This window comes from Lissotriton helveticus, chromosome 3_1, assembly GCF_964261635.1.
Source record: "Lissotriton helveticus chromosome 3_1, aLisHel1.1, whole genome shotgun sequence".
Classification (NCBI taxonomy): Eukaryota; Metazoa; Chordata; class Amphibia; order Caudata; family Salamandridae; genus Lissotriton; species Lissotriton helveticus.
In genome coordinates this window covers 216,984,082-216,996,924 of record NC_136061.1, presented here as the reverse complement: position 1 = coordinate 216,996,924, position 12,843 = coordinate 216,984,082, and the positions used below count along the sequence as shown (strand labels likewise).

General features: G+C 45.0%; 1 protein-coding gene across 4 annotated transcripts in view; it reads left to right on the top strand.

The window, feature by feature from the left end:
• The window catches only part of TAF15 (TATA-box binding protein associated factor 15), a 589,620-nt gene that overhangs the window by 160,466 nt on the left and 416,311 nt on the right, over window positions 1–12,843 (top strand). For all 4 annotated transcript variants that reach the window (XM_078679623.1, XM_078679625.1, XM_078679622.1 and 1 more), the window contains exons 4-5: window positions 8,821–8,896; window positions 8,984–9,089. In XM_078679623.1, coding sequence (XP_078535749.1) covers window positions 8,821–8,896; window positions 8,984–9,089 — 182 coding nt within the window. The remainder of the gene's footprint in view (window positions 1–8,820; window positions 8,897–8,983; window positions 9,090–12,843) is intronic.

Here is a 12,843-nt window from a genome sequence, read left to right as displayed (position 1 = left end):
AACTCTTCTGCCAAGCTCCAAGAGCTAGATGGCCCTCGTCGTAAAACTACCAGTAACAAGCTGAGAGTATCCGACTTAGTCCGAAGAGTGTTTTGGCAGCATAATCATAGGACTCGGAGAGAAGGAAAAAAAAGACAACTCAGTCAATCAACTCTGAGCCCCATCTGAGTTGCAGGAGGTTCCAAAATGCTTTCTTTTTCTTGCTGCCTGATCTCATAAGATCTAGCTTAGAGGCTGCCAAGGCTGAAGTCCGCCAATCTAAAAAGGAGGGGGTAGTGGAATCTGTCCATCTTATACAAATTTGCCTCCTAGCTAGGAGAATAGCATAAACAACCAGTGATCTAGCAGGGCCCCTAACACTATCTGCCAAGCCAAAGATGATCAAGGGTAAGTCGATGTTGATAAGGACACGCCAGGGTGCTTGCCAGAAATTGTCCCAAAAGGAAGCAAGGGCAGGACACTCTCAAGGGAAGTACAATTATTTCTTATCTGTAGCTGATTCTCACAAGGCTTGCATATCTTTTTAGTCTATTTTCCACCTGAGGTCATGTCCTTACTGTGAGGAACCAAGCAAATTCACTGTGGATGAGACAGGTCGAGGCTGTGTCTTAAAATGACAAAAGTAGCAAATTTGTAAAAGGACCCTGCTTGTTGAATTTAGGTAAGAGGAATTCAGGATCAGGCAAACCACCTGTTCTAGCTCTGCTTTTCGATATTAGTGTGGGGGTCCACTCCACCCTATAGCATGCATCTGTGATTACTAGTTAGTTTATTTATTTAATTTATTTATAATGTTTTCTATAGTGCAAACATGATCCCGAAGGATATCAGAGTGCTTTACAAAGAATGGAAGGAAGGACATAAGTCCAATATCAACATCAAGTAAGAATACATAATACGAATAATCACATAGTTCCCATACAATCGTACCAGGAGTGTCCTACAATAAACAGGAATATAGCAGGCTAGGAGGGAAGACACATAATGCTGTAAAGAAGAGCAGCATCAAATGAGGTACAATGGTTATATCCATGGATCAATGCATTTGAGCAGCAGCAAATGAGGTACAATGGTTGTATCAATGGATCAATGAATTCGAGCAAGAGAAACCTAGACCAATTTAAGGTAAGAATTTGTTCATGAGGATCCCAAAGGATATCGGAGTGCTTTACAAAGAATGGAAGGAAGGACAGAAGTCCAATATCGACATCCAGTAAGAATACACAATAGGACATCCAGTAAGAATACACAATAGGAATACACAATACACATAGTTCCCAGACAATCGAATCAGGAGAGTAATACAATAAACAAGAATATAGTGGGCTACGAGGGGGGACGACACACAATGCTGTAAAGGAGAGCTGCATTAAATGAGGTACAATGGTTGTAATGAATTTGAGCAGGAGAAACCTAGGTCAACTTAAGTTAAGAATTTGTTCATTAGGATTCTTTTGGCTTCCAATTTGAAAGCAGTCGTTGAAGAGATTCTGCGTAAATCCGGTGGAAGAGAGTTCCATATCTTTGGGGCAGCTCCGGAGAAGGCTCGGTGACAAGATCTCTTTTTGCTAAGGATGAGTGGTTTCAGGAGGAAAGTGTCTGCACTTCTTGAGGCTCTCCCACCACATGATAATTCAAGCTTTTGCGCTAAGTACCTGGAAGTTTTGAAATGCAAAGCTATGTGCGCCAGAGCGGCACTCCCTTACAGAATTCGAGCTTCGTAAGGCCCTTGGTCTTGCTGTCCTCCGCACCTTTAAAAACGGACATTCTTGTTTTGATATGAGTGAGTGAATGTCCATTTTTCAGTAAACCACTGGGTCGGCTTATAGAATTTCAGGTTTAGTCTGTCACTTCGGACTTCAGATAGTCCCAATTCACGGTAGCACAGCTGCCAGCACTACAGACTATATTAATATAACTGCCAAAAGAGGATGAAAGAGCATCTTCAGTCTCACATTTTCTAATCCCACTGATCAGCAAGATTATAGGACACCATTTGAAGTATAAGGAGCGTGTCTGAACTGTTGCAAACCATAAGTTAACACTCCTTGTTGCATGACAAACAAAACATTATGATTGCAAACGCGCACAAACAAAGAACCCTGGGTTGCACAATGGAACACATCACTTCCCTGGCTTAGGGCTGAATCTTTCACAAAGCTTTGTAAATGGTTCCAAACCCTTCCATTGGATGAGTTGCCATCCTCGCATTACCTACGTATTATGTACGTCTAGTGCTTCTTCACCAGGTAGCCTGAAAAAATTCTCTCTACTCACTGATGCCCTGTAATTGCCCCATAAAATAAAGGAGGAAAGAATAGTTTCAATATCAGTATGGGATTTAATTTGTAATGAATTCGGTGCCAAGTCTTTCGGTGGAGATTCCTTCTTTTTATCATCAAAAGCTCAGCAGTTTTACACTGATACCTGCACTTGTTAAATCTATTTCCACTTTTACTGGTGGATGGTTTTCATTCTATGCAGCAGATTGTATTTGAGCGTCTGAGTGGACCTGGAGTTTGAATATTCACTGAACACATTTGTGCCTTTCAAGGAACTTTCTTCATCGCGTACTGAGATTCCACCTACCCTGTCACTTGTTTATTTTCTTATGACACTTTTTATTGTGGTATTAATAGCAGAGACAAAAACAAACAGTGGACATTCATGTACAGCTGCATATTGTTTCATTGAAGACTTGGTATCAACTCTTATATATGGGAACATTGTTTCATGCCTACACCCCCATGTCTGGGGAATAATTCAACCACATACTCCATCATTTCACATACTTATATGGGTATTCCTGTGATTTATAGATTCATTCTGTAGCCCTGGAGCACCAGTCAATACCATGCATCTATTCCAGTATTGTAGGGAACTTCTCGGATCGCCAATAGGTGGCTATGTCCAGTTTGGCAATGAAAAGCCCCATTGCCACCATAAGTTTGGTGGTTTTTGCCACCCCTTTCATCCATCAAGCCCAGCAGTGCCTTCTGGGGATCTATTGCTACCGTTCTGCCCACAGCCTCAGTAGCGGTTGAGTGAATAAGTGATCAATATCGCTTTACAATTAGACATGTTCACACCTTATGATAAAAGGTACCAGGCTCAAGTTTACACCTAGGGCTGGACTGATATAAACTCTTTCATGCTGCTTTGCCTTGTTGGGCTATAGTATACTCTGTGGAGGTACTTCAGCTGTACGTGTCTCAATCTCCTTGTCTTTGAGGAAGACGTGGAGAGAGCAGCTTGAGCTCCTTTTTGAATTTTGAGTACCTTGATTTCGGGCTGGGCTATGAGGACAGGTCTATGGTGTTGGTTAAGCAGCTTCTTTCTTTGACAGTAGTCTTTACATATTTGAAGCAGCTGCTCATGTAGTCCTTGAGATGGTCTAATGGAGGTTCTCAGCACACAAGACAGTTTATCTCCTTGAAATCATAGCAACCCATTCAAGGTCCTCATACTGGGAGTTTGTTTCCAACGCTGTGGGTGGGCATCCTGACTTCATGAACTTGGGCCAATGTTTTGATCTGGCTTATGCACAGAATGTCTTGAAGTTATAAGTGGACATGAATACTAGACTCACTGGACCCGCTTACTGTAGCACACAGTGATAGTTATGGTCTGACCATCAACCAGTCATAACTGGAGCAACACTTAAAATAATCTGTTTCCAGTCCATCCTTTTACAAGTAGAGTTTGATTTCCGAGCAGTGAACATTTTTGTTGCTCTTAATATGTCTGATTTGATGGGAATTGCAGATATACGGTAATCAGGAAATATGTATTTCTCACAAAATGCCCATGAACCTGTTTTAGTAGCTCTATTAGTTCGTGTCTGTCAGCACTAACACTGACACTGCTGGTGGATGGAAGACATTCAATTTATCTTTTGTTGAAGTGATAGTGGTGACAATGCCCTTAGCCGCAGTCTTTGTTAAGGGGTTCCTGCTTCAACAGCCAAAGGATGATATTTGCCAACTGTGTTCACCAACATCGATCAGATGGAAGTGTCACACACATTCACGTCATTAAAGAGGCAACATTTGTGATATATTAGGACAGGATGCAGCTAATTGTATGGGAGGTGCCATGACCTCTCTGTTGCCATGCCTGGATGAGATCCACAGGTTTCTTCCAGGACATTGAGGCGTCTTTAATGGACATGATCTTTGACTCATCCTTCCTTTTTGGGGATAAAGCTGACTCAGCCTTGGAACAGTTCAAAGCTAACATAGCCACAGCAGTTTCCTTGGGTCAGTCTGCCCCCGAAGGCAATTCAACCAACAACGTCTACCGTTTTGTAGATTTTTTAGAGGTTTTTCCACCATCGGTGCTTGACTCCTCCAATTCACCAGGCTTCTCAGCCCTTCATCATGGAAGAGATCATCCTTCCCAGAGACCGCGAGGTCAGCAGGGGGAACCTACTGCTCAACCCCCCTCCCATCCGGTGCCTTAACCTAATAATCACTTTAGGAGTCCTTGCTGGCACACAGCCACCCTATCTGAGGCAGGATCGAATATTTCCTACAGGTGTGGCAGGGCATCACAAGACAGGTGGGTCCTACAAATTGTCTGCCGGGACTGTGCTCTTCCATTCCTCTTCTACCCTGCTGCATCTTCCACCATTTTCAGGACGGCTGCGGCAGAACCATCTCTGTTTTACGGCAGGAAGTCCAGGTCCTTTTGACCAAAGGCGCAATAGAAAGGTTGTCGGGTCTGTCTCGAGAGTCATTTTGCCCATTTGGTACTGCAGGACTGCCTTGGGAGGTAGTGTCTTGGTATCTATTATTATTATTATTATTATTATTAAATGAAACTTGTAAAGCGCGCTGACACCATGGGTTTCCTGGCGCTGTAGAGCAGAGGTGAGACACAGACTGGGGGGTTAGCAGGGTGGGGGAAAGAGGAAGGTTTTGTGCTGCTTCCTGAAATGGAGGAGGGAGCTGCTTGATTTGATGATCAGGGGAAGGGAATTCCAAAACTTCGGGGCCAAAAGGGCAAACCTTCGCCCGCCGAATTTAATAGTTCTGGTTTTGGGTACGACAAGCGAATGAAGATAGGCAGAGCGTAAGTTGCGATTTGGACGGTAGGGATTAATGAGTGAGGTCAGGAAGGCGGGGCTGGGGCAGTGGAGAGCCTTGAACGTGAGGCAGCCCAGCTTGAAGGCCACTCTCTGCTCTATAGGCAGCCAGTGCAGTTTGTACAGCAGGGGTTTGGCCGATTGCCATTTGTGAGATTTGAAAATGAGGCGAGCTGCCTGGTTCTGGACTACCTGAAGGCGGTGGAGAAGTGATTAAGGAAGTCCGTAATAAAGAGAGTTGGAAAAGTCCAAGCGAGAGAGCACAAGAGAAATGATTGCTTGGATCAGAGCAGTTGGGGGAAGTAGGTGGCTGACTTTCCGAATCTTCCGGAGTTGGAAGGAGCAGGATGATATTACAGAGCTGACTTGAGATCGAAGGGAGAGTTCGGCGTCGATGGTCACGCCGAGGCTCTTTACAGAATTCGCGGGGGTCGGTGGAAGGCCCAGTTCAGTGGGCCAGAATTGGGTTCCCCAAAAAGAGGGGCTAGAACCTGGGAGAAGGAGCTCGGTTTTCCCAGGGTTCAATTTCAGCTGATTAGAATTCATCCAATCCTGGATGTGAAGCATAGCCGAGTGAAAATTTTCTACCGCGTTCGGGGAGTTGAGAGGAAAGATGATCTGCAGATCATCAGCATAGTTATAGACTGTGATGTCCCAGTTACGGAGTGAGTGAAGCAGGGGGCGGAGGTAAAGATTGAAAAGTAGAGGTGACTGGGAGGAGCCCTGGGGGACTCCGCATGTCGTGGGGGTTTTGGGTGCTATATAAGGCCCCATCCGGACAGCTTGAGTTCTGCCAGACAAGAAAGACTGAATCCAGCTGAGGGCGGAGCCCTGGATACCAGCCTGTTCGACACGGTGAAGTAAGATGTTATGGTCCACCGTGTCGAACGCGGCCGAAAAATCCAGGAGTACGAGGGCCTGGGGGGTCCCCGAGTTGGCGTTTATCCTCAGCGTGGCAAGAACAGCTAGGATGACAGCCTCGGTGGAGAAGGAAGGCCTAAAGCCAGCCTGATTGGGCTCCAGGTAACATGAGGTCTCGATAAAGTTGGAGAGGCATCGAGTGGCATGTACTTCGAGTAATTTAGAGAGGTAGGGCAGAAGCGATATAGGGCGGTAGTTGGACAGTTCGATTGGGTCCGCGCCAGGTTTCTTCAGTAGCGGGACTAAGATGGTCTGTTTAAAAGAGCTGGGGACGATGCCTGTGTTGAGCGAGCCGTTCAGAAGGGGTAAGATGCATTCGTGTAGAGAGTGACAAACGCTCCGTAGGACCGGGGGAGGGCAGCCATCATTCGGGGAGCCCGATTTTATCCGGGACGCAAGCTGTGCCAAGGAGGCAGGGTTGAGGGAGGGGAAATCGGTGAAGATGGATCAGTTATTGAGGGGGGTATCGGGGGTGGTGGTCTGAGGGGAGGTGGGATCGAGGCTTTGATTTTATTAATTTTTTCAATGAAGAAAAGGTTGAGAGCATCACAGGTTTCTTGGGTGGGAGTTTGACCTGGAGGAGTTCTGTCATCGGAGGGAAGTTTGTTCATAATTTTAAAAACTTCTTTAGATTTGTTGTCCGAAAATGAGATTCGGTTAGAGAAGTGGGCTGATTTAGCTAAGGCGATTGCAATTTTGTAGTCTCTGCGGGCTGAGATGTATTGCAATCTATCTGATTCAGAGTAGTTGCGTCTCCATGTCCTTTCCAGCTGGCGTACCTTTAGTTTAAATTTTTTGAGGTCGTCCGTAAACCATCTGTGGGAGTTATGGTGTCTGGTCGGGGGGAATTTGATTAAGGGGGCAAATTGGTCGCTGGCTGACTTCAGCCAGGTGTCTATGTCACTTTCAAGCTTGTCGATGTTGGTGCACAGATTGAGGGCAGGCCGTGAGTCGGAAAGGGTCGTAAGAAATCCTTGGAAGTCGTAAGAACTCCATTTGCGAGAAAAGCTGCCAGCCATCAATGGGGCGGAAATTCTGCCACTGATCGTAAGGGTGGTGTCAATTAAGTGGTGGTCTGACCAGAGGCAGGGTGAGACGGATGGGGGAGAGAGAGTGAGATTTTGAGTCCAGATCTGGTCCAAGATATGGCCCTTGATGTGAGCGGGCGAGGTGATTTGTTGAATCAGGTTGAGGCTGGTGAGGGCCTCAAAGACCTCCAAGGCATGGGGACCGGCGTTGGCGTCATTGAACCAGTAATTGAGGTCGCCGAAGAGGGCGAATCTGGGATTAGAGGTGAGAAGATTGATCAGCTGTTCGGTCAGGGTGGCCGAGAAGGAGGGAATAGGTTGGGGGGTCGGTAAAGGAGAAGTGTTAAGGCCCCTATATCAGTTTTTAGGCTGAAGATAAGGTTGTCTACTCCCGAGAAGGGGGAGAGAAGAGGTGGAGATGAAATTGAGGTGTTTGGATATTATGGCAGCTACTCCACCCCCAGAGCGATTACCAGGCCGGTCGGCGCGGAGGATGTAATAGTCTGGGGGGAGGGCCGCCAGGATGTCAGGGAGAGAGTCTGCAGTCAACCAGGTTTCGGTAAGAAGAAGTACGTCCGGCTTCTCGGTGCAAAAAAGGATAAAGATATCGGCATGATGTTTGACCAGGGAGCGGGTGTTCAGATATAATACCCGGATGGTGGTGTCGCTCTCTGCCGGTTTGGAGGGGGGTGTGCTACGACTGGTGGGGCGCCGATCAGACGAGTTGATGCCGATAGTAATAATGCGTCTGATTGTGGAGAGAGAAGGTGTGAGGTAGGGGGATTGTAGATCCCTGAGGGCATCAGCCGAGTATGAAATAGGGTAAACGGCTTGGCTGGCCCCTGGGCCCGGCCTGGCGCGGACGGGCGCAGACGGGCTTTCCTTGCCCGCTGCGCCCGCCCGCTGCACGTGGTGTGTGTTGTATTAGGGTGGGAAAGGGCGGAGCTCATCTCGTCAGAGGAGGGCGGGAACGAGTCAACCCCCAACGCGGCAGAGTTAATTCGTCTGCGCGATGAGCGGCTGGCCAGGGTGAGTGCAAGCAACGTTATGACAGAATGGCACAAGTTTACAAAGCACAGTAATAATACACTTTAAAAGAAATGCAAAGCAGGTTAAAATCGCTGCTAACAGACCTCCGGCTTCCGCCTCAGAGGTGTCTCAGTCACTGGATCTTTAGGCGAATGGGAGGGTGGGAGGTTAAGTAGCCAGATGGGCGGGGCTATCTCGTCAGAGGAGGGCGGGAACGAGTCAACCCCCAACGCGGCAGAGTTAATTCGTCTGCGCGAGGAGCGGCTGGCCAGGGTGAGTGCAAGCAACGTTATGACAGAATGGCACAAGTTTACAAAGCACAGTAATAATACACTTTAAAAGAAATGCAAAGCAGGTTAAAATCGCTGCTAACAGACCTCCGGCTTCCGCCTCAGAGGTGTCTCAGTCACTGGATCTTTAGGCGAGTGGGAGGGCGGGAGGTTAAGTAGCCAGATGGGCGGGGCTATCTCGTCAGAGGAGGGCGGGAACGAGTCAACCCCCAACGCGGCAGAGTTAATTCGTCTGCGCAAGGAGCGGCTGGCCAGGGTGAGTGTTATACTCCATTGTTGCAGTGTATAATTATAGGTGAAAGACGTCATGCATGTTTTGTTGATTGATTGCAATGCACTCAAATTTATTTTGTAGGATTAGTTGTTATAGTTATTGAAGCATTGGAGCATAAAGGCAATTGTCTGAGCTAAGATAAATTGCTAAAACTGAATCTATAAATTAACACATTCCTACATTCTTTTGCAGGGCTATTCTTCTGATGGCCCTTCTTATGGACAGAACTATGGAAGTGGCAATGCAGGATACGAACAGAATCAACCCGGTGAGGTTATTTGCTTTATTAATATTACTTGATCTCTTAGTCATTCCTGTCCTAAAAATTAAATAGTGATATTTCATATTGAATTAGGTTATGGGCAGCCAACACAGGAGCAAGGTTCGCAGAATAATGGCAGGCAGAGTGCCTATGGTCAGCAAGAGCAGTATGGCAGTTATGAGCAAGGATCCTCTGGCAGGTAAGGAGGGGCAAAAACAATTGTCTAGCTGGGTATAGTACTGATGAGAAAATACTATTTAATGCCGAAGATATATGAGATCTGTGAACTCTTTTCATGCTGTTAGTGATTTGTTTTTGTCGAACCAGCTTTTTATGTTTCTTAAAATACTTGAGCGGACCGTACTTGTAGGCACTTGGTGAGGAATGTATCTCCATATGCAAGTCTCTTCCTGAAAATGTGTAGATGCTAGAAAGCTTTTAGCTGTGTGTTGTGCTTGTCTCTCATCATAGTGAAGAATGATAGCAGCTTACTCCTCCCCTTGGTTGTTATGGCTGTCTGCTGTGCCTGTGCCCGACATCAGGTTTGCTGTGGAAGCTTTGTGAGAGCCCAGCAGGAACCATTGTGACCAGTCAAGTTCTCATTCTGTGGAGCTGTGGGGCTGCGGACAAGGAAGCAGTGGTTTTACCACTTGCCTCGTTCCCACTTCTGGTTGGGGAGTCACAGTTGATAATTGTTACTCCTTCACTGGGCTCAGTCCCTCGATGCCAGATCGAGTGTGCGGCAGGGGAATATATGATTATACCACGATTTCAATTACCACGCATGGCTTTACCACGCGAATTTTACATCGCAAGTGGCTTTACCACGCTGGTATTTACAACGTAGGATTTTACTACGCCTAGAAACGTCTTACCTGCACGTCTTTCTCTACGAGCCCTTACTTCCATCCTCCATTGAAACAAGCGTCAAAACACGTATACCAAAATAAAAAAAGGACTGTTTTTTTGACATACACGGCACGTCTTTGGGGGAGGCTCTTTCCTTTTTCTTTTAAAATTATGTTCGTTTTTTTTTTTTAAAGTAAACTGCTTGTTATTTTTTGGGGGGGAGACCCCCCCCAGCCCCCCTCTGCCCACCGCTTGTTATTTTTTGGGGGGGAGACCCCCCCCAACCCCCCTCTGCCCCCCAAGCCCACGCAGAACGACTCGAAGGAATACCACATCTCCCCCCCAGCCCGTGGTAAAGACGTCGTGGAAGGCACCCTGCGTGGAAGGCACCCTGCGTGGTAAGTGTCACGTGGTAAATGTTAGTAGTGGTAATGCCTTCGTGGTAAATGATGTTTCCCGCGGCAGGGTAGTCTGTGGCTACCAGGCCGGCTCCAGATGACCACGCGACTGGTTGGCAGGCTCATTTTGAGGGCAGAGGCAGGATAAGCTCGGAATGTGACCATAGAGGAGGCATCATGCCTGCTTACTGTTAACTCCCAGGAATATTCACCGACCGTGTACCAATTACTTCTAACAATAATGCCACTAGAAAGCATTTTATTTCACGAGTGGATGTGCAGACGACACTCTGCGTGTGGAACCCAACACCACTGCTGCACTCAGAGACTCGATCACTACTCAAGGTGTCATCCAAGCTTAAAATGATTCAAGACTTGTGTCTAACCCCGTTTGTTCTGCAGGATATAGGTCTACATGTCACTTGGAAAAAAAATGTTCATTCTGTACTGATAATCCAGTATTTTAGAACATTCAGAAAGAAGTAACAAAGGGTTTTCCTTCTTAGGATATGCTTTGCCCTGTTCAAGACAAATGTCTGCAACAGAAGACAACTGCTTGTCTGGCAATCAGAGAGGTCTCATCTCTTTTATATTCCATTACATTGTGTATTTTCATAGATGTGGACACTAGAGTACAGTGCATGTGCATTTCTTATAGTATGTCCAGATGTTTAATGGCTTCACACAAAATGAGATTAGGAATAACAGATTTCCTTAACTGATTTGTCTCTGCCTTACTTAGTATATTGGTGTAAGAAGAGGAATTTGCTTCAGAAAGTCTTTTTCGAGGAAACTCCTCAACCTCTAACAATTGTACTGATTTTATCTTTGGCGAGTTAAGGAAACTATGTGAGCAAACTCTTAATACAAATTAAGTTTTCCAAAAGGACAGAAGAATCATATCAAGATTTTGGAGCTCATGGTGTTTTAGCTAGCCTTCATATCCTTTTGTTTTGTACTTTCAACAAACTCTGCGCTAGTGTAAAACAACAATGTAAATGTGATTCATTTCATCAACATACAGCTATCACCAGATCAAGCACAAAGCACACAAGTATTGTTGTGTGCTGTTGGAACGCTTCAATGGGAGATTGGGGAAATGCCATTTCTCTGACTGATCTTACTCTACAGTGTTTCTCATGGCGGTGTAAGAAGAGGAATATGGTTAAGAATTTTCTATTCCAGAATTTTCTATTCCAGAAAGCTCTATCAGCCTAGGCAGTTGTGGTGGATGTAATTCTGGAGGGCAGACTCCGAAATAACAGAAGAATTACATCAGGGTGTCGGACCTTAAGGTGTTTTCACCTAACCCTTAAATCCAGATGGATTCAGCAATGTCTTACAATCTTCTGTATTGGTTTGTGCCATTAAGCATAATTGTTGTTCTTCAATTACGTAGACAAGATGATCAATCGAAATGTAATACAGTGTCATGTCATCTGTACACCCCAAGCCACAAAATAAAGTTGTTAAAATAAAAAATATGTATTTAGGAATATCTCGTCCCAAATTTCACATATTAAGTAAACTTAGCAGCTATCACCTGCTATTGTAAGGATCCGTCCCAAACACCCTTTTCGCCATTATAGTGAGGAACTCTATCTTGAAGGTCTTCCATAGTTAGAAGACTGTTCTTCCGGGCAGTTGAATAATTACATTTTTTATTGTGCTGTGCAAATTTTTCAAACCTTCCCTTTAAACCTGTACACAATTCAGACCTTCATCACTTCTCCTAGAAGGTGCTTTATTTATAGCTATTACTCCTGCAAGGAAATGAAACCGGTTTCAGGTTCGTCAGGAATTGTTGCTTTTACACTTTTACATAGGACTATGTCACCTGTTTTCTATTGACACATTTAAGACTCGTGTAATCTGACAATTGTCCTGGCAACCTGCTTCGCTAGTACTTTCAGCAAGGCAGATATGTTCCCCACTCCTCAGGTTTAATGAAGGTCCTACTTCAATGAGACCAGAGTAATTTATAAATTGAAAACACTTTTTGCTATTTATTGTGCAGTTTGCTCTGGTTAACCTTCACCTGCTAGGTGTAGATCATTGTATATGTTTATGGATCATTAGTTTGGAATCCAGGACAAGATGCACTAGTAGCTCAGACTTTCTAGTGTAATATTTTTGCACATATTTTTCATCTGCATCTCATTTGATTTATGGTTCCCTTCTCTGAGTTTGTGGATAAACTTTCCTCTGTATTCTGCTGCTCATGAATATCAAAGAGGATGCTTTGATGGAGAAGAAAATGTAATCCTTGGTAATCCTTGTTCTTCAACATACGTATTTCCTCTGACTTCAAAAATATCCCACCTGCCTGTCTCATGCAGGAAGATCTTTTTTAGATAGTGGCTCGCTTACATCATTTATTTTTTTCTTTGAGTCCGCCTAATACGAGCTGTTGGACTCTGCAAGGAATGTTTGGAATGTAGTTTTACAATCCTTAAAGGGCAGTTAGATTTTCACTACTGTATCAGAGCACCATTTCCTGCTTGGCTTTTCAGATTTGCTGAAACTGTTTTAAGGTGGTGCCATATGTACTTTATTATTGCATGATTAGAAAAAGACTGGCATTTGTGTTTTGATGTAAATTATTTTTAATTGAATATATTTGTAAAAGTTGAAACCTTAGATCTCGTGTTTGTGCAAAGACAGTCTAATCTTTAGGAATTCATAGAAACTCCCATGATTTAAATT